This window comes from Pezoporus wallicus, unplaced genomic scaffold (genome assembly GCF_028554395.1).
Source record: "Pezoporus wallicus isolate ANWC-B61680 ecotype Strahan unplaced genomic scaffold, APGP_CSIRO_Pwel_v1 contig_747, whole genome shotgun sequence".
NCBI lineage: Eukaryota > Metazoa > Chordata > Aves > Psittaciformes > Psittacidae > Pezoporus > Pezoporus wallicus.
Window position 1 is genome coordinate 3199006 of NW_026638457.1, and position 22189 is coordinate 3221194.

Sequence of the window (22189 nt, forward strand, 5' to 3'; positions counted from 1 at the left end):
CATGCATTAACACAGGTTGACATAAACAGCTTGTCAGATGCAATTAATCCCAGCATCACAAATTTTCACTTGGTGGCCCAATGTGCTCAGGGTACCATGTCAGCATTTTAGTAGCAGCTTCTGAACCCACGATTGGCGTGCACAGACACAGCAAAATATATCTCCTCTAATCTATCCAGAACAACACTGGAAAAAAATTTAATCATCTTTAATTCTTAGCAATTTATTCAGAAAATGTTATCTCCTGTAGTATGATCATATTTTATTGATTTATCTACAGAACATTCTCTTTATATTCCTCATTCCAGAAGAGATTTTGTCTTGTCCATATTCATTTTTGTAGTTTTCATGTCATACTAGAAATGTTAGTCATCTGTACTAATTTCCACAGCATAATACCACCCAAAATTAATATTCTAAAATGATGACTTCTTCTGTTGCACTATAACCAAATAATAGGATTAAAACTAATTTATCATAATCTATTGCACTTATAAACCAAGTTTAAACTTTCATATTCATTGGCTTAATTTTAATGTAGATATATTTTAATTAAAGTACAAAAAAGTGCAGCAAATCCCATTCTGCACTCAGTTGTTCAGATGCACCTTTCAGTTAAAAAGATAACAACTGGTAACAGGATGAATAATCTACACTATTTTACAGGAAATCCATGAAATTCAGGAAATTAAGTTCAGATATCCCTTGTCCTGACATAAACAGTCTCTAGGCCATCCCTCCCCTTTGATGTACTTTGGAATGTTGCTGGTTAAATCATGTATCTGTGTATAATATACAGAGAAATATATATATATACACATACACATTTTAATAAATACATTCCTACTATCCCTCCAGATCATGAACATTTAGCAGCTCCCCTGCTTTCTAATTATACATACATATACATTTAAAGCACTTTGTGCCAGTATAAATCCTATTTTGTTACTGAAGGAACACTCAGAAATAAACATAAATGTTATTCCTGGGGACTTCCACAGCCTCCTTTTCCTGGTGATACTTTTCGTATTTCACTACTTTCATGGAGGTGGCAGCTCATGAGATTTATGAAAAATAATAAATAAAATATAACTATATAAATACCATAAAAATAAAATTATTTTTATATCTTTTTGGGAGTACTATCTGGGAATAAAATTTCCCACCTACAACAAAGACTGAAAGGTCTTTCAAAGTGCACACAGACATTTTAAACAAAGGCTTATAACATAATGTCCTGGGTTCAGCAGTAGCAGTCAGGAAAACAGGATGATGTTTGGATCTGCTCCATTTAGCACCAAGCTATATCAGTAAGATTTCATTGGAGTTAGGGGGACAATTTTTGTAGGAAAAAGTAGCATACACGAAGATATGAAAATTACACAAGCACATCAAATAGAGCTTTGGGCCATAATCAGCAGTACAATTTCTTCAAGTAAGCACAAATTATGTCTCATCCAAAGTGTAGTACCTGAAGAGTTACATGCTATAAGTAAGCTTAGAGTAAAACACATTAGACAGATGCAAGTAACAAAAGGCGCCAAAGAACCAGCAGCTGGTTTTGAAGCTGTATAAGCTACCAGTGACTAAACTAGAACTAAAAGCAATTCTACATGGTATGGCTATGTCACTATTAGTGGCAAGCACAGATCACAATAATTTAGGTTGGAAATCATCCAGTCCAAGTCCGCATATCTCATCAGGTGGCCTGCGACTGTGTAGCTGGGTTTTAAATATATCCAAGGATGGAGATTCCACAGCATCTCTAGGCAGGGTGTACCAGTCTTTGACTACCTCACAGTAAAAAATTACTTCCCTGTGTTCAGATGAAATTTCATGTGTTTTAATTTGTGCCCATTGCCTCTGGTGCTGTCACTGGGCATCACTGAGGAGAGCCTGGCTCCCTCTTTGTTAATCATTCCCACATCATATATATGCTTGTAAGTGTATACACTTGTAAAAGTCCCCCGAGGCTCTTCTTCTTCAGTGCTCTCAGCCTTTCTTCACACGAAAGATGCTCCAGTCCCTCAATTAGATTAAAAAGCCAGAAGAATTCCTTAGAAATGACAGATAATGAAGCATAAGGGTAAAACTGTACTCTGATATTTTATGGAAAATAGAATCACAGCCCATTAGACTTCCCTGAATATGCTTTTATTTTGAATTAAACATCATCTTTTAGAAAACGATGGAGTCTTGATACTTAAAATTATCATCACAGTAACTGGTTAACGCAATAGGTATTTAAAAGTGGCAGCCAACAAAAAACAGGGAAATTTTCATACTCCTGAGTTACGTTAGTGTTATACAGAATTGTAGAATCAACTAGGTTGGAAAAGACTTTTAAAATCATCAAGTCCAACCATTACCTGAGGACTGCCAAGTTCACCAGTTCACCACTAAACCATGTCACTAGAGGCTTCATCTACACATTTTTTGAACACTTCCAGAGACGGTTAATTCTACCACTTCCCTGAGAAGACTGTTTCAATGCTTGATCACCCTTTTGGTGCAGAAATTTTTCTTCATATCCAATCTTGGAGCAGCTTGAGGCTGTTTCATCTTGTCCTACCACATGCTACTTGGAAGAAGAGACCAGCCACCTCCTCACTTCATCCTCCTTTCAGGAAGTTGTAGAGAGTGATAAGGTCCCCCCAAGCCTTCTCTTCTCCAGGCTAAACAATCCCAGTTTCCTCAGCCATTCCTTGTAAGACTTTTGCTGTAGATCTTTCACCAGCTTCATTGCCCTTCTCTCAACCTGCTCCAGCACCTCAATATCCCTCTTGTAGTGAGGGGCACAGAACTGAACACAGTATTCGGGATGCGGCCTCACCAGTGCTGAATACAGGGGGAAATTATGAAATAACACAGAAATAACTGAAATGAATGGTCTACTGAAAAAACAAATTGTAGTGAAATCTAGTTGTAGAGAAATCCTCCTAACTATGGTAACATATGCACTCCTTAAAACAAAACAAAAGTCAATTGGAAAAAATAAATTAATCACAGAATAAAACACACCTTTTTTTTTTTTTTTTTTTAAATTATCTGTCCTTCTATCTGGTCTCTTGAAGAAAGGAAAGAGATCGACTCAAAACCAGGAGGTTTTAGGGAAAATATTTAACTTCACATATGACAGCTAAGAGCAAACATGCCTGAAGTAATTTCAACAAAAATCCTTTTAAGACTATAGATACATTGCCACCAACATTATCAAACTATTCTCTTGACGAGCTATGCTACACAAGTGACTGCAGCAGTCATACCTTTATTACAGATTTCTGAATTATTCAACCACTTACAGTTGTATTAAAAATACAACATTGAGAAATATTCTTTGGTTCAGTGTATAAATTAAACCCAAAGACCTCTGCATCTAAATACCCAAAAGCAGTTTGATAGAAATGACAGGACAGCATCATAGCTCCAAGGCTATCACTGCTCTGAGTTAAAAAACTGAAATAGCTTAGGTAATCTCCTCCCTCACAGGGAGAATTGTTGTGTTCCTCAGCCTAGGTATAATATGACAAAAGATTATAGACAAAATGATTATACCCTCTGGTGATTTGATTTGAGGAAATAGATAAAAAAGTGTTTCAAAAAGATTTTTCCATAAAAGCAACTATTTCTAAAGCAAAAATGTACACAAATTTTGGCATCTAAATAGACACAAAGGCGAGACTGTGATTACAGAGACACTATTTATTGTAAAATCAAAAGTATCTGATGTCAAGAGAAATATTCCAGATTACAGCAATGAAACGAGATCAGAACACAGTCTCCTCTTAGAGCTTTCTAATGCCATTTGTGAATTACACAAAAAAATTATTTTGAAATAATGCAGCTCATAGGAAAATTGAAAAAGAAAAATTGCCAACAGCTGTGGCATTTCCTAATAATATTAGAAGTTAAAATTTTATGAAGACAGAAGGATAAGTTCAATTTGCTCACATTTCAACCATATCAACAGCATCTAATAGAGAGGGTTTCTTTCCCTTACACTTTAAAAATAACTTAATGCTATACAGTGTGAAATATAGAAATCTCTATGAAGTTTAAAACATTTAAAATGTTGTTACCCTTAACAACAAGGTTCTTCCTGGGCTGCTATGTACTCACGCTTCCATTACCACCACCTCCCTGACTTTTTTAGATGGAGCAATAAGAAAACTGATGCTTATTTGCCACAGACTATTTCACAGATTTTTCTTTACCCTTTTTTATTTTTTTTTTTTCCCCCAATTCAGAGAACACTCTCATAATTCCTTACAGTTGTATACAAGTAAAACAGACTCCTAGCTCTGTTGATGTCACATTGCTCCCTTAATTTATTCCCCTGGGAAAATAGTATGTCTCTTTAAGAGGAAAGAGAAAAAGGAATCGTTGTTACAGGCACACTGTCTCAAAAGAAACTGTCAAAGAGTTAATACAGAAAACCCTTTTCTGTTTTTTTTTCAAGAATATAGACACTGCATGACAGAGAAACCCAACAAATAAATAGGAAAGGTAACAAGGGCATAGTAAAAGGAATTACATAAATTCTGTCCACTCTTGAGCAAAAAAGCTACTCTATTATCATGCAGCTTAGAAAGTGAAGCCCTTTTATGCAACGGTTTTAGCTATTTTTTTTCCCAAATAACGAGATTGTGTTATGATACAAAAGTATATATAAAACTACTTTGTGTAAGTTAAATTTTGATACGAATCACCATTTCTGAACTGGCAGAATTTTGTAACAACTGCATCTTATAAAAAAAAAAATATTCTAAGCAGTAAGTTGCGTTGATAAGGGCATACATTCATCTCCCAAAAGGTGTGGCTACTGCAACTAGCCTAGACAGATAACTTATAAATCTAGTAGGGATGGAGAGTACTGACAGAAAATAGCATATAATTTTTTCCCAAAATTGAAAAATAGTGACCAGGAGGAAGAGACAGACACCAGACAAAAGGAATCAAGGTCCAGCCCCTCCCATACCACACAAACTTAAGTGAATTAAGTGAATGATTGAGGTACGGGTCAGGATAAAGAGACAAAACTTTCCATAGGGCTGCACCTGGGCATTTCCATTCAGCAGTTCTCAGGATTTAGATTAATGGAAAATTAAGACACTGAAAACTACAGAATCACAAAAACTCAAAGCTGATGAAGAAAATAGTTCTTACTTTCAAATAGCACTAGAGATTTAACAGAGCTTTCGCATGTACTTTGAAAGGATACATGCTGCAGGCTAGAACTGGACCAGACTTGTTTTGCTGCTATAGTAGCTACTAATGTGCAAACCAGCTTTTTTTCCTGAAGTAGGCAAATTATTGACGCAAAACTTGAGAGAGGCACTCTTCTTTACCTCAAAGATGGATCTGACAATCAGCTAAAAAGTCTCAACCTAAGGAGTATGCATAGAAGGGAGACAATCTCTTGCTTGTCCAGAAGGACAAAGGTTTACAGGTGTCAAAAACAACTGGAATAACAATCAGGAACACAGGAAATCAACTCCTACATAATCTCAGATGACTCATAAAAAGTCCTGAACCTTTCCAGATTCAGGAAACAAAAGCAGAGAAGCAGGAATATTTGCACAGAAGTTTCCTTCACTGTATTATGTTCAATAACAAGCAAGCCCTATGAATGGCTAAGTAAAATCTTCTTCCTCTACATTTTGTTTCCTGCAAATATGAAGTTCCTATTTCTCTTCTGATTAATTTCCAACAAGAAGAAACAAATTGTTTCTACTATTATCATTGTTATTATTATTGTAGCAATATTTCCTATTTTATCTCATAATAATAGGAATATATTATTTATTCATATGAAAAGATATAATAACTCCACTCTTATTTGATGTGTTCAGTTGCAATATTCTAATAGAAAGATCAAGTAGTAGGATAATTCCAATCTTCCAATTAGAATTCAGAAAAAGTATTTTGTTAGACAAAGATACAAAACACACATCTCTTTCCTGCTTTAAAAGACTTACATTACTTGTTGCTCCCTGTTGTTCTGCAGACTCAAACAACTACTACTCCTAAAAAATTTTAAAACTTCCACTATATTAGCTGCTACTGTGTGAACTTGAGGTTAATGGAAACTGCAAGTCTGAGATGAATAGCCTACCACGTATAAAGTCAATCTTTTAGTCATGCAGCTCCTCTATCCCAAAACCTTTTAAAAGCATTGAAAACTATTTGGTGATTTCTAACTGAATCCCTTGACCAACAATCTCAGTCCCATTTCTATTACTGAAAGACCCAGGGCATTCTTAACCTAGATAAGAGTTTCATGTCTCAAGGAGAGTACCAAAACGTGCGTTAAGTCAAAACAAACATTAAAATCAGACAAACTATAATTTGTCTAAAATATTTTTAGTGAGAGTTAATCTCCAAAATGTCACAGCATATCAGAATTAGCATACACCTGCCTCATCTTTGAAAATTTTCACTTTGAGATTATATATCTTTAAAATGAAAAACAATTTTGGACTTCAGTATAGTTTTATTTAGAATTTAAAATACTATCCTGTATTTCTCTTTAAATTGAAGACTGATTACTCCTAAGAATGAAAGCGTGCCTTCAGGCAAGCTATCAAAGTAAAGCGGACTACTGCATTCTTCTCCCACACTCATACTATGATATTCCATTGAGAAATGGCTATCCCCTAAACAGGATGCAGCAGAAACACATAATTCACTGTCTAGTCTTAATTACAAACATGACTAAAACTATTTTGAGTTGCTTTCATTAAAAACTTTAGAGATCTCTGCCTGTGCTTTATACCACTCAATTTAGTCGTTAAAAATAACAGTTTGGAGCCTAAATAATATCTCCCTTCAAAAGCAAATTTAAACCTGCCTTCAAAAGCAGGGTAACAGCGCTTGATACTATTACATTCTTTGAAAGTATAGATATCTTTCAGTATTTTTATTTTTTAAATAAACCCTAGTTAATTCAATACTATTTTATGCACACAAAGGCATTGGTTACAAGTGTTCACATAGAAATGAATATTTAAACTGTTAACATAGAAGCTGTTTCAGTATAATATTTTCAAATTATTTACTTCAGCTTACCCTTAATACATGACATAAACTATTTTTTTCTAATAATACCTAACAAAACCCAGAAAAATTAACAGAGTGCTCAGAAGGGTAATTACAGTTGAAACGAGTAATAATTTTAATGCCTCAAGTAAAAATGAAAGAATGGTAAACAGAAGAATATTCCCAGAGGAATAACTATTGCTGTCATAATCTTTCTACAACTCAATTTTCTTCTCTTTTCAGTTAATTGCACAATACAGCTAACCAAGAAGGCAGTATTGCTTTACATTATAGATGTTACATTACTTTTTTCTGAAGTTTACAAGGGAAGACTGCAAGCACAATCAGTCTTTTTTTTTTCCACAGGAACACAGCTATTTTGTTCTCCCAAAATCCCAACTAAATCAGCAGCATTCAAAGAAGTATTTCTATCTGATCTACCATAAGAAAATAGAAGGTAGGTGACAGATTATGATCTTGTGTGGTAAGGTCACCAATGTGTGAGAATAATAAAAGTTCAAGTATCAAAAGACAAAAAGTACAACAGTTTTCAAAAGTATTTGTGAAATTTTTCATTGACCTCTGATTGTAATACACATTTTTGTATGTGCATTACCATCCACAATGAGTCAAATACATGGCAGTGAAAAAAGAAACATACTCTCAAGAAACATCTCCATGAGATCCATCTCCAAACTAAGCCAAACAAAAACTGGAAATATGCTCTTTGGCAGGGTAATCTCTTCCATACTGACTGTGTTCTTCAGCAAGACACTATGCACAGTGTAGCTGAGACCTTTGGCTGCCATATCTGGGTTTGTTTTTATTAAAACAAAACCATAAATTACTTATGAGAATTAGAAGTGCTCACAGAGTCCCCTTGCTAGAAGTGGTGTTCTTTTGCATAAAAAGCACCTCAGATTTTTTTCTTCCTTCTCTTTAAGCATTCAGAATGAGTTTCATTGGTTAAATCTTTACACAAATTAAAATCCTGACAGGTAAAAGCAGGTACTTAGATTACTTCTAGCAACAGGCAGATGCGTCTATTCCCACAGTGGCTCAGCAGGTGCTTTTCAGCAGTTGGTGCCCTTTGCTGGTTTGCCTTGCAAGTGTTCCCATCAGATTTTCAACCGTTTCAGTGGCAGCACTACACAATATACACACTTGGCAGCTGTTTAGAAAATGAAACAGGCTTAACATTTTATTCAAATCAGATGCAGCCAATTTTATCTCATGTTAACATTAAAAAGTGCAATTCTCTATTCACATTTACTATCGGCATGAAAAAGAGGAACCAAAATCCCAAATAACTGTAATAATATGCAACTCTCACATGACAATACCTACTAAAATTTTCCAGCAATTTTTGCTTAGTACATCATACATAGCCATGCTAGTTTAAAGAACAGACTAAAAGAAATCTAAGTTCTCTGTATCTGTCCTGTGTTCAGCAGTACAGATATTCTCCCTATTAGACTTTGACCCATATTGTCAATTAATTGTTCTTGGCTTCAAACTTAAATTTCCCAAGAAGAGATAACTCAGATTTTGCAGAACTCTTTTCAATACAACAGCTGCACATTACTAGTACTTAGAATAAACAGAGTACCTATAAACAAGATCTAAGTTTCAATTACAACTTCACTAATGAAAGGACATTTGAAAATATGATTTTGTATTCACAGGGATTTTTTCTTGCAGTATCAAGCCTTTGAAAATAAAACTGTGTGCAGAAACACAACCCAGATTGACACAACAAAGAACATATTTATCAGTTTTTCATAGCATCCTTGACACCCTCAACATCTCCAGTGTCTTAAATGGGGCTTGTTTATGTAGCACAATCGCCAAGTTTCTAAGATGTTAAAAGGCTCTTATATGAGTATATAAACAGGTAAGTCAAAACAAAAAACAAACAAATATTGTATAATACATTATAGCTACTATCCTAATAGTGTTTAGAAACTGATGTTTAAAGAATAAACACACACTCCTTGATAATCTTCAAAGAATAAAAGCACAAAACTACAAAATGTCTTCAACTAAACTAACACTAGGATAAAGGCAACTTAAAGAAAAAAATAATCATATCATATTTTAAGCAGTCAATTTTTAAGACTCTATAAGCCAGGGAAAGGCATTAGGTTACAGCCGAAAAGCAAAAGCCTTTTGACCAAAAAGAAAAAGGTAATTTTTCACCTTTGCAGAAAGTAATCTGAAAAAATCCAAGTAGATGAGCTAAGACAGCACATACTGCAAAGGAAACCTTCATTCAGCCCGATTCTAAACAAACCAAACTTGCCCAGTGTCAGGCCAAATTCAAATTCAATTCACAACATCACACCAAATATAGAAGCCAAATCCTATGAACAGGCCAAGAGGAGAAGCAAATACAGGCTCACATCTGATCAGTTATACAATGCATAGCTCCAAAACTTATGAGTGGCATCATGTGTTTGCTTCCTTTATCTTCATTCCTCCCCATCCCAAGAGGTGAACTATAGCGTTACTTCCCCAACAGTGGGCTGACAGAGATTGTTACAGTACATATGAGCTGCTTCTCAGTGAAAGCTATTTTTTGCTCTTCATAAAATCTGACATAAGATCACACCTCGATTCTTGTCTCTCTCCAGGTATTCATCATAGAATCATAGAATGGTTTGAGTTGGAAGGGACCTTAAAGGTCATCCGGTTCCAACCCTTTGACACATGGGTTAGATGTTCAATTTGATGAAGAAATTGCAAGTACTGCAGATGCAATTCTAAAGTAACAATAAAATACTCATTAACTCACATACTGAAGAAAAATAAGCCAGAACTCGTAGGCTTTAAGACTTGATATCAGGGTAGAGCAATTTTCTAATATACTACATTGGATAAATTATATGTTTTAAATAAAATTTAAAATATTTTTTAAATTATTCAATTTGGTCCAACTGTCTATTGCTGTTTGGAAAACATGCAACCAAAATATATGCTAAAATCAACTTTGGAATAAATGGTCCAGCATTCTGGGTGTGAAAAATGTAATTTATGCAAAACCATCCATACGCCTATTCAGTAGACTTACTTTGTACAATTCTAAAAATAAAAAAACATTACAGGAAAAAAGAGAATATTGATTTTGTAGTAATTTCTTTGCATAATGCAGAGAGGAAAGAAAGCCATTTCTTATTTAGACCATAAAGTAGTGCTAGTAAAAGGAAATGGAAATAATGTGAAACAAAAGAAATAAATCCTACCCTGAACACCCACTTTGGGTAAAAAGCTTAAGTCATTTTTTACCAACAGCAATTTGTTAGATAAAACCTGTTTTCACAGTCTTGAAGAGGAACTTTCCCTAACCTGAGTTTATGACTTCAAAGGTACATTTATTTGGCAAAGAGTCTGTCACAAAAACACCTTTATAGTAAGTACAAAAATATATATTTCACTAATGGTCAAGCTGTATTTCAAGCAGACAAAGCTCACAAATCTAATCTTGCGCTTACTCCATTTTTTAAATTTTTGTTATTGAAACAATCTAGCTAGCATGCCACCTTGGCAAGTACTAGTACCATAATCCTTCAGACTAAACTGGTGTGACCAACCAGCTACTCGTAAGCCACATGTGCTTCTACTGTGGTGAAAGCACACCTCTCCAAATAATAAGAAATGGCAAGAATCATCATTATCTACAAATTGAGCTATTGGTATTTGCTGCCTTACAGTAAGAACCCTTCCCCTCTGCGACTCCTTCTGTGGGACTTAGTACACTCTTCTGCCATTGAACACCTGAGACATTCCTGAGCAACAGCACAACGCCCTCTATGCAGACCACTAGCTCCTGCTCCCAACTCAATAGCAGTAGGAAATAAAGGATACGAGATCACACAGGTGGAGTCAGACAGTGGCAAGAGGTGATGCCACTGAGATAAAAGCACAGAAAGGTAGGAGCAACAAAGCAGAAAAAGGAAGAACACGTACAGTAGGAAAGTGTTAATGACAGCAGTTTAAGACAGATGCTATTGTATGGTTTTATGCCTGCTAAACTGTGAAAGGCTGGCTACTCCTGATCACATTATCTGCAGTGCATAATGGCATTAGGTAGGAATGGCAGCTACAGAAATCTGGATCTTTGTCAGTTTATATAATGAGTGTCATGGTTTAAACCCTAGCCAGACAGCTTGTTCACTCACTCCCAGTGAGCGTTGCTGAGCTTAGAGCAATTGAGCCCCCCCCCCCCCCCCACTGGGGCTCAAAGGATCAAAAGAGTGCAACTCCTACGGGTTGAGACAAGAAAAGTCCAGCAACCAATGTACAACACAGATCACCACCGCTACCACCAACGACAACAATGATAAGAGAAAATAACAAGGGAAGAGAATACAATACCACCGGCCAAGAAACGAGTCCCACCTGGAAGCCCGTGTCCTTCCAGGTAACTCCCAGTTACCCACCACCCTGGGCATGATGTGCTGTGGTATGGAATACCTCCCTGGCTAGCCTGGGTCAGGCACCCCATCTCTGCTTCCTCACAGCTTCCCCTCCTCCCTGGCAGAGCATGAGCCTCACAAAGTCCTTGGTCAGGGTAAACATCACTTATCAACAACCGAAAACATCGGTATCACCAGCACTGTTCCCAGGCTGGAAGTCAAAACACAGCACTGCACCACCTACCTCGAAGGAGAAACATGACTGCTACTGCTGAACCCAGGACAATGAGTTTCATCTTAACATCTGTATTCTTCCAGGCACTGATTCCATAACACTTTAGCAAAATCTGCCTGTGGAATAATTTAACTAATCATGAAGTTAAAATCTTTAGGAGAGCTCTGACCTTTGCAATGAAACACTAACTAAACTAAATACTTCAAAAATACTAGCTGTACGATTTCAGATAATATAATGTGAAACCTAGCTGAAATATGTTACTCCTTCATCCTGAAGTGCGGTACAAAGTGCATGCTGACTACACTGCCAATCCTATAAATACGAACCTCATGTTAATCTCTGTGCTAGTTTTAAGTCATTGCTGCTCCCTTTGGCATTGGTGCACAGAAGTTTTGTCATTTTGTTTTACATTTTTACAAAAGAAAAATTAAAAAAAAAAAGAAAAAAGAGTCTATTTATGTATAAAATGTGGTTTGTTAGAATTCATACTTAAAGGAATACATTTCTCTCATCTCATTCCCAGATCATACATACCATACATGCCCAGATCAACATACCCAATACAAACCATCAGTGAAAAACTAATTTTATTTTGTTTTGCTACTATTCTTCTCACACTCTTTCTTATTGGTCGCATTTCATAGTGGGGTTCGCTTCAGTCCTTTGAGGAAACAGATGCAATGCAGATTTTTAACCTTGAATAAGCAAAAGTACCACCGGAAATTTTCAAATCAAGATATAGGATTCTTTACATTATAATTGGCATATAAATTTCTTTCCCTTAGAAAGAAATCTATACCAGCCATTAAAAAAATTTCCGTAAATGAAATCTAAGTAGAAGCACACTTCCCTTTACAACACAAGAAACTAGAATGCCAGCTACATAGTACTTTTCCTGACTACCTACCCTCTTCACACTTGGCAAGGCAGGTACCAAGTGAAGAAGAACCCAGAATGCAGCCTAGGAAATTTTCTAATAGCATAAAAATCGGTGTACACTGTATCTGAAGCAATGACTTGTATGTCCCACAGATGTCAATGAGGGCAAGTGTTTAGATGGAAAGGTCAAAATCTCCTGTAGTGCAAACCCATTTACAACTCTGTCACAGCTTCTCAAAGCAAGCAAAAGAAAGCTAGACCTTACAGCACAGAGCCTATTGCCAAAAAAAGTATATTACAAACAAAGGGGATCACGGTCTTCAGTCATTATTGTGTAGCAAAGTAGCTCTGGAGAGGTTACCAATCATCAGTTATAACAGCTGCCTCTGCCCAGCAAGCTGATACCCTACAACTTTAAGATCTGAGGGAGGACTCCTGTCTCCCACTGCACTGACTACCTGAGGCTCCCACCTTCCCCACCTCCTTCTCCTTCTCCTCACAGTGGCTCTGTGGCAAATGAGAACTTAAGAGCTTAAGCCTGAATCTAAGTCAGCAAAACTATTCTGGGAAAGTAGACAAGTGATCCATTTTCTGGATGTAAAAAAATAATTTTACAAGGAGAAGCACCCTGGAAAAAACAAAGATTTTACTTCTTTGATTGCTGAGACTAATAAATGTTAGTACTTGAGGCAGGGAAACAGTCAGAGCTGGCCCTCAGCAAGGCAAGAAATTCACCTATGTGTGACAGAGACGAGACTGCTGAAATGGAGGACAGATGAAAACTAGCCAAACTCAAAGGAAGAAGAATATTTATAAATTTAAAGATATTGGGATTTCTCCATAAAACAGCAAGCACTTGGAAAGCTGTGATAAATACCCTTGTAAAAGCAACAATAGACAATTTGGTTGGTCTGTGCTTTTTTTCCCTGAGGTTCTTTGTTATTATGGGTTGCATTAAAACTTAATCTATATGTTTAGCCCAACTCAAAACCTCACCACTATTGGTAGTGCATAAAAGTCAACATATCAAAACTTTCAACTTCCTTATGATGCCTTTAGATGCTGCTATGAACTATCTACCATTATATTTACAGTCACTTCTTGCCCATCTGGCTATATTTTTACATATTCAGAGATATGAGAACTATCTTATGTGGAAAACAGCTAAAAAAAACCCCACTATTTTGCTGCTTTTGCTTACACCAGTTCACCAAAAAGAATAAAATATACTGACAGAAAAACTTCTTGTCCTCTAAATTGACTTGTCAAAAATTTTAAGCACCAACTAAAATAATCTAAACCAGCCATAGAGAGAAGGCAAAATGAAATGCTGCCCTAACCAAGTCATTTCAGTCTCAGCCAGATATATCCTAATGCAAACACTGGCAATTTCAGCCTCTTTACCTCACTGAGAAAAAGGTGCCTTTCAACAAGATTGAAATCTGTGGCTCACAAATGAAACATGAATCTGACAAGTACTGCAGTTGGACAAACTATTCTTAAAATCATCATCTTCTGTTGCAAACCGATATCTGAATTAAATACATAGGCATTCAAACATTCAAGACTGTATTTGCTGTTGACCTTCATCGTTGATCTCATGTAGCAGGAAACATGGAAGAGTAAAGTTCTGAAGAAGATTGGTACTATTTCAGAATTTCACTGTGAAACTGAAAAGTATACCTCTTGACAATATACAATCTAAAAAGGAGATATTTTATTTGTGAGATTTGCATAACTGATGAATTTTGCAGCATTCATTTTAAAAATAATATGTGTAAAAATCTGCAAACCTTGTCTTTTAGGTACTTATTTTTCTGTCTGAACTATATTTTTCCTGAAACAAGTTACTGTCTGTTAAAATATTGGTACTTCTTGCATAAAGCTTACAGATTAGTAGGTAGTATTTAGCTTAGGAGAAAGGCACTTCATTGCAAAAAGCTGTCATGCTGAAAATTATAATATGTTACATTTTATAGCTGCAGTGGCTCAACTTTTCTATCTAGTTAAACTGTCAGTCACTTCATAAATATGACATTAGGTACTGTCACCCAAGCAGAAAAGAATAGACTCATATTCTAAAATTAAACTGTCTTCTGTTTCTTCTGTTTTAAAACAGTTAAAATTTTATGTAAGACAATCTTTACTCAGAACCCCAATACAGTGCCCTGGGTAACTGGTATTAGATTTATATTGTCGTTCCCTGTTTTCCCACAGAGAAAAAAGTGAGAATTTTTTTTCCATGTTGTATGCTGCTGAAGAACTAAGAAACATAAAACTTTCTTCATACATACATGCAGCTTGATTCTATACATGCAGCTTGCTCTTTATGTCCCTGTATAAATCAACAGAAAATCTTCCATTCAACAACAGGTTTGACCCATACAATAAGGAGTGAGCAGGTACACATGATGGTGCACTGCAAGTTCTAAACTGTAAATACTAACAACAAATCTAGTTCTCTCATCTCAGCTTTTTCACCATTTAAATCGGTAAAAATGTCAGTTTTACCTGCATTTTTCCTTCCTGCCCTCTACTTTTTATCAGCAAAGTTTTGCTAATAGTGATTTCCACTTTCTGCTTAAAAAAGCACTATGCAGAAAGTTTTGCAACCCATGTAGTCACGCCATAACTCGATACTCCTAACAACTGCATCATACTCTAAAACTAGTCTGATGGACTGCAAAATAGTACTGCGCAGTCACAAGCCAACCCATACAAGTCAGTATAAAGAAGCCTGGGCTCACTAAACTATGTTGTCTTCCAGAAAGAGAACAGAATAGCCATAATCTTTTAGTGATTCAGATTACAGCTCAAAATCATAAGTAGTTGAACAGGTAATGCCAAAGGAATTGAGAATTGCAACTCATGAACAAGCAGTTTAGAACAGGAACTTCTTGAATCTGAGTCATCATGAATGAGATTATATCATTGAACTACATATCATCACTGATAAATATTCTCAAAAACAGTACCAAAGAAACTAACTGTCTCCATTTACACATCACCTATCACAATATTAATTAGTAATCTTTTTCATTTAAATTTTTGTAATAGAAAATAAAAACTAATTTAGCATCTTTGAAATGGTTTACTTACCTCATCTAAGTCTTTAATATAAACAATTTTCTCTTCAATACCAATAGGCATTGGTTCACTATGTGGGATCTTTACCTCTTCATACATTTTATTATTTTCTCTCTGAACTGCCTCTGGTAAGATCACCTAAGAGAGTATTTCAGGAAAATTAACTGGAAGTATGAAAACAGAAAGTGTCATTATGTATAACTTACTTTGAACAATAGTTTCTCATTTTCCATCAAAAAATGAACCCAAACTAAAAGCGATTCTCACCGATTCATTTTATAGATAGCACTGAACCCCTAAATGGAAAATAATCGTTTTACTACTCAGAAAATAGTCCCCAATAGACAAAAAAGAATTTCATAAAGTATTCCGTTTGTTAAAGTTAATTCAATGGTTTGCAAAAACAGAAAGAGAAAAATAGTACTTTTAATTATTTAAGTGACCCTAGAAGCAAAACCAAATACACTAGTTAAGAATGAGATTCTAGACTCTTCTAGAGTCAGAACCAGAATATATGAAAGTGTTTAAAACCTTCTGCAAACAAGTAGCATTTCCATTCATTGAACCTATAAGGAGGAGAAACTCTAAGAGAACAAAGGGAACCCTGCTGCACATAATTCACTGGGAAAGATGTACCGTTCACAAAGGGTCATACACCAAGCATGTACCTTTGCACCTCCAATGAACGCTGATGTTTTCATAGCTTCAGCTCGGGAATCATAAACATGTGGATAATGAATTTTTTCAAACTCCATCTCTCTCTGTCTACCTAGGACTGGCATACTTCGAGCATTCAAAAGTGCTAGCTCTCTGTGGGTAGAAAGATAACTGAAATAAATTGGCTTATTTTAGGCAGCCATTACAAAACCTGAATGTGGTATATTGAAGTCAGAGCAAGAGTTGCAGAAAAAAACATTGCATAAAATAATCGACAAGGGAATTTTACAGTGTTATTCTCTGGTATCAGTTAAACCAAATCCTGATAACACACTGTTTAGATAAAAATTGTAAGTGCAATTCAGTAAGTGCAAGGCTTTCCTAAATACAGTTTTTCCTCTTTTCAAGCAATACAGCAACATGTATTTGCTGTTAGATACCAATCCCACTATATTTTTCTCAAGACAAAATACAACAGCTTTTTTGCTCCTTATGCTCTTGCTCCTCTACTCTTCCCATTACCTTTAGCTGACAACATGGAAAATAGTACACATTAATCTTGGGAGGAAAAAAAGAAAGATAGTTATGATAGACTTAGTACAGACTTCATAAATCTTAAGCACATAGTGTGTGTGCAGGAACTAAGAAAGATAGTCTACCCCTCTAATCTGCATCTCCTACCCACACAGATGAGACAAAGCAGTGATCTACTTAATAAGAATCTTCATGCTTTCCCTGGAAATTAGGTTTTCATATTTAAAAAATTTCTACACTTGCAATAAAACATGACTTGAAGTCAGAATCATGTAATCAACAAAGCAAACTAAAATAAACGATTATGATATGTTGAAGAAGGAATTACAACAGAAGTATTTCTCATCTGTTGGCATATATTACCTTTGCATCCGCAGCTCTTTGGGATCAAAGCACGTTAGTCCTTCTCCAGAAACTTCTGCATCTTCCCCAGTTTGTTTTTCTTTTCTGGCATTTCGCTTTTCCTCGCGACGATATTGTTTCATTAACAGCCTTTCTTGTTCTGACTGAATTGTAACTTGACAACCATAATTGGGCTTAGCATTTTCTCCTATAAACTTCTTGCACTGTTCTGCAATATGATAACATGTATATATCTCCGTAAGTATTGGATCCCGTCTTTGTTTTCCTCAGTTTTCTTCTAAAGGTTTGGGTTTTTTTGAAGCTTTGGTGGGGGTTTTTGTTTGTTTTGCTTTTGGTTTGGTTGTTTTTTTGCCTTTTTTTTTGGGGGGGTGGTAGGCTGATGGCACACATCTTTAAAGGATTGGTTTGCTTTGTATAGGTGGTAGTGCAGCAGCTGGCCTCAGGAAGATAAAAGAAGTACCAGTTCTTGTCCAGTGGTAGGACGTTTAACGTTACCATCATTAAGCAAACAAAACTTCTTCATCCCAAAGCAAGAGGGTGGGGCTAGCAGCAAATGGTAGTGTTTTTTTTTTTTCTCATTTCAGTATTTGTAATAAATTCACCAACAGTGGAAACACCGCTTATCCCTCCTCTTACATGTAGTGATGAGTAGAATGGTGTTAGATTAAATAGGCTCTTTTTATTGAACAGCCTCTTCACATAATAAGAAGTGTATATTTACTGGATAACATGATTGTATTGAAAGCATGCTCAGAATGTAATTTCCCTAACTGCATGAGAAAAGAATCATAGAATCATAGAACGGTTAGGATTGGAAGAGACCTTAAGATCATCTAGTTCCAACCCCCCTGCCGTGGTCAGGGACCCTCCTGACAGACCATGCTGCCCAAGGCTCTGTCCAACCTGGCCTTGAAAAAATGAAATCCTGTTCTATTCAACCACAAATACTCCTTCCCTTCATGTGGATAAGCAGCAGGACTGAATCAAGAAGAATCAGAACCACAGAACAATTCCAGTAAAAAATAAATCTAGAGGAGCAGGGAACCCAAAAAAGCTCAGTCACATTCACCCTGGCCAAACCCAGACATAGCCAAGTCTTTTATATGCAATGGGGTGGAGAGATTTGTTTTGGTTTAAATTATATAAGTGTTTTTAAACTTCTATTTTCAAAATTCTGCAAAGAGATTATTAGTTTATGTAGGCTTGACTGAATATTATATACTCAATTCAATGATGTTTCATGTGCATTTTTGCAGTCAAACTCTGAAGTCAAAAACTTTTCATCAAATAAACCCACTTGACTGATGTTTTGAACAATTTGTGCCACTTAGTTTTCACCTACAGTAACAGTGAAACACCCATATCTTAACAGCATGCATGCTAGATAAGGTGACTATAACTTGTTAAATAGCATTGACAAAACTCTAACAAACTGTCAAAATGTCCACATTAATACCTTCATGCCTGTAGCTTTAACTCTCTCTTGTATAAAAAGGGATAACAATGGATGCAATTTCCTCACTAAATTTAATTCAGACTGAACATACCATGGCAAAGAACTGTTACTTGATTTGTCTGATAAGCACAACAATCACCTTTACTGCCATGGAAGTAAATTACATATGGTAACAATGGTCAAATAATACAGCAAGCTACACAAATGCAGTACACATACAGTTCCTTGACTTGTGCTCATTTGCTTTAGACACAAGATACTCAAAGTTGACTAAGTTTCTGCAGACACAAATGACTCCCTTCTACAAATGCAAGTCTGGAAAGATAAAACTTCAATCCCCATTAGAAATAACTGTTTTGATCAACTTAAAATAAAAAAGCTGTATTAAAATTAATAAACAGAACTCAGGGCAGAGTACCTTCAATCTCAGAGAGAATACTCAAATATCACTGAAGACAACCACAGTGAAATAAGGGCACCCTCATCAGTGAAAAAAGCATAAAAACAGTAATGCTTTCTTACTGTCTCAAAAACACGATATTGAAAATATTCTTCCTCCGCATTCTAGCAGAAACTACTGATAGCATAATGAAGAATAAATTCTTAAAAGCTTCCAAAATACTACTTCTGATAAGTGAGAAGAAAATATTTATGTAACTAAAATTCACACATAGAATGCAAAACTATAATAGTTCAGATTCTACTGAGTGTACCTTTTATTATTTGAGAGGTGGAAAAGTACCAAGATACAAAACCTTGTTGCTCTGATAGCAAAGACATTCTGCTTTGAAATCATGAAAACATTAAATGGTTGTTCTGATGAGCAGATACTAACCATCAGTACCATGAGGTGACCTTCTAAACTCTTGCTTATATAACATTTCATTCCAGATAAATGTATTAAAAAGGGTTTATTTGTATTTTAAAATTATTGTGAAGATACAGAAGTCCACCATTACTAGTTTCATTCACATTTTTCTAAATCTGTGTGCTGTGAACATGCAATAGGCTACATGGCGCTATGTCCATGTAAGATTTATCCCAAATTAAGACCTAATCACAATCAGATTTATTTTTGTCAGAGGAGAAAGTGAGAAGCTTTGTTTTTAAACAGCAGTTTGTAAAGCAGATTTTAAAAGAATTACTGTGCTTGAGCAACTTATAGAAACAAAAATCACAGTATAAAACCTGAGCCCCCTTTTTCCTCTTACTTATGCATCTTTAAGCTTAACTTTATTTTTTCAGATGTGGTTTTTACTGTGCTTTTTCTCCCCAAGACCTACATCTGATGATAGTACAGAAGTAGAGAGTAAGCAGGAAAGCAGATGAAGAATAACTAAAGATCAACTTACTTCCAGAGTAAACCATTAAAATAGAAAAAGTGCAACACTTAATACATTTAAAGAAATTACACATCCCCACAGGCAATGGAAAAGTAAATAAATACATGCAATACGTACTTTTTTCCCCTATATCACCAGTCCACGATTTCTTTGTTTAAGCACATATAAATGTTCCTTCCTCCACCCCTGCAGTTTTTTTTTTTGGCTTGCTCTTTAAATACACATTGACAGTACTGTTGTTTGAAATATAACTGAGTGATTAGAAAACTACTTTTTATTTGGTTTGGATTAAAAATTTTGTAGTTACTTACCTTGCAGAGTCTGGAACCTGTTATCATTTGGACAAGTCAAAGATCTTTCCAGAATCACAGATCTATTCTGTAGGAGTTTCTCTATGAGTTCAAAACCTTCAGGGCCTAGCAGCTCAAATAACTACAAAGAAAACAAAGTCATATGTCATTAGCCAAATTAATGTAAATTTACAAATAGGACTGTGATAGTTCCATCCCTGGCAACACCATAACTGTTGACGATGAATTTAAACAAATTAATGAACTTTAAATAATTCAACCCAAATGATATCATTGCTAGTATTCAGCCAGATTCTCTATTACAAAAAAGGAAAATTAGAGAAAGTTTTCAACTGGAAATATTTTAAATCTGTGAATTTTGTCTATTAAGGAAAACTCCTCTTAAGAGATTCTTGTATAAAATTTAACTCTTTAGAGTTAACTCTAGACTAAACTTTATGTGTCTTTATTGTTATTTATATAAATTATGCTGAAAATGTATTCCTTCACAATCTAAGCAGATAAATCAAGAGAACCAATGTTTTCTCATAGAAGTCACATAAATAGGAAGTTATTCCCATTCCAGTGAACTAGAGATGCCTGCTGCATTTTCACAGTCACATCCTACAGAAAACCAAATCACAGATGTGGAGTAAAGCACGGATTTGAAAAAACAATTAAGACCACACTAGTATTGATTTTGGTCTATACTACAAGTACGTACACTCTGTGTGCGAGTGCATGCAATTCGAACACATGATGTAGGTGTTGTACACTAGAAGAGAATTCCATATCAATAAGCACTATTTTGGCCCAATGATTCTCTTACTTCAAGTGATGCTCTTGTAGCAGGTTAGATAAACACATTTCCCTATTTAAAGTTCACTTTTCCACGTAATACTGTTTTTAACGGGAAAAAAACTCCACCATTGTCCAAAACATTAAAAGCACTTTTCTGTCTTATCTATAATTATTTTGTCAGAAATCAAAGCATTACAATACAGCAGTAAGTTACTCAGAACCCATTCTTGGTTTCTAATACTGCTTAAAACAATTTTTCTCCATTTTTTTCCATTTCCAGAAAGAAAAACAGGGCAATTTCTCCTTAGTGCTCTTTAAGTTTGCTGCTAATATTTTTCATATAATTTCAGGAATCAGGTAAAAGTTATGTACTTTGATGTGACGTTCTGTGAAATAGTAAGGCTGCAGCACTGTAGGAATCAAGTATTTCTGTTATAACTATAAAAAGGAGAGAGAAGTCACTCACTGTCCTATGTTTAATTTGCCAGCTCCTTAACAGAGAGGTTTTTGTGGCCGTCTGCGACTAGTGTCCTCTGGGAACACCCTGAAATAACTTTATGCTGCCTCTTCATATATTCACAAAATTTGAACAGTGCCAAGAGCATTAGATCCATGATCCCTTTTTTTTCAGGCCAATCTGTACTTCATAATATAAGCTGCCATTAAAAATAAGGAGGGAAAAAAAAATGTGCCTCCTGGCCCTCAGGGTTTCTATGAAAAACATAAGGTTTGTGCAAATTAGTACAGTGATGGCAATTTGCACAGACCATAAAAAACCCCCTCTGAAAAGTATAAATTATTGTATTGCTTTCCATAGAGTAACCAATGATGGCACATTGGAAAAGCAGCCTGCAAAACAGGGAACTGCTGGCTTGATGTCAATTGTGCCTTCAAGGACCTCAGTCTATGATGGATTTCTTTTTTACCCAGCCTTCACTAACAATGATCATTAATTCTTGCCTTTTGCACAGCTGTTTACTGCTTCTTTAGAGCCACATTTTAGCTAATACTATCTAAAAATATTATGGGGTTTATATTTCCAAAGAAAGTGGCAAATTTGAGGAGTAGGTATTTTCCAAGGGTAAGTG

The 22189-nt window shown here is 35.5% G+C and overlaps 1 protein-coding gene across 3 annotated transcripts in view; it reads right to left on the minus strand.

Moving 5' to 3' along the window:
• Positions 1–22189, minus strand: part of ASCC3 (activating signal cointegrator 1 complex subunit 3) — a 270855-nt gene that overhangs the window by 209030 nt on the left and 39636 nt on the right. For all 3 annotated transcript variants that reach the window (XM_057410860.1, XM_057410859.1, XM_057410861.1), the window contains exons 5-8: positions 20322–20442; positions 17212–17419; positions 16326–16467; positions 15670–15795 (exon numbers count right to left, since the gene is read on the minus strand). In XM_057410860.1, the coding sequence (XP_057266843.1) occupies positions 15670–15795; positions 16326–16467; positions 17212–17419; positions 20322–20442 (597 nt within the window). The remainder of the gene's footprint in view (positions 1–15669; positions 15796–16325; positions 16468–17211; positions 17420–20321; positions 20443–22189) is intronic.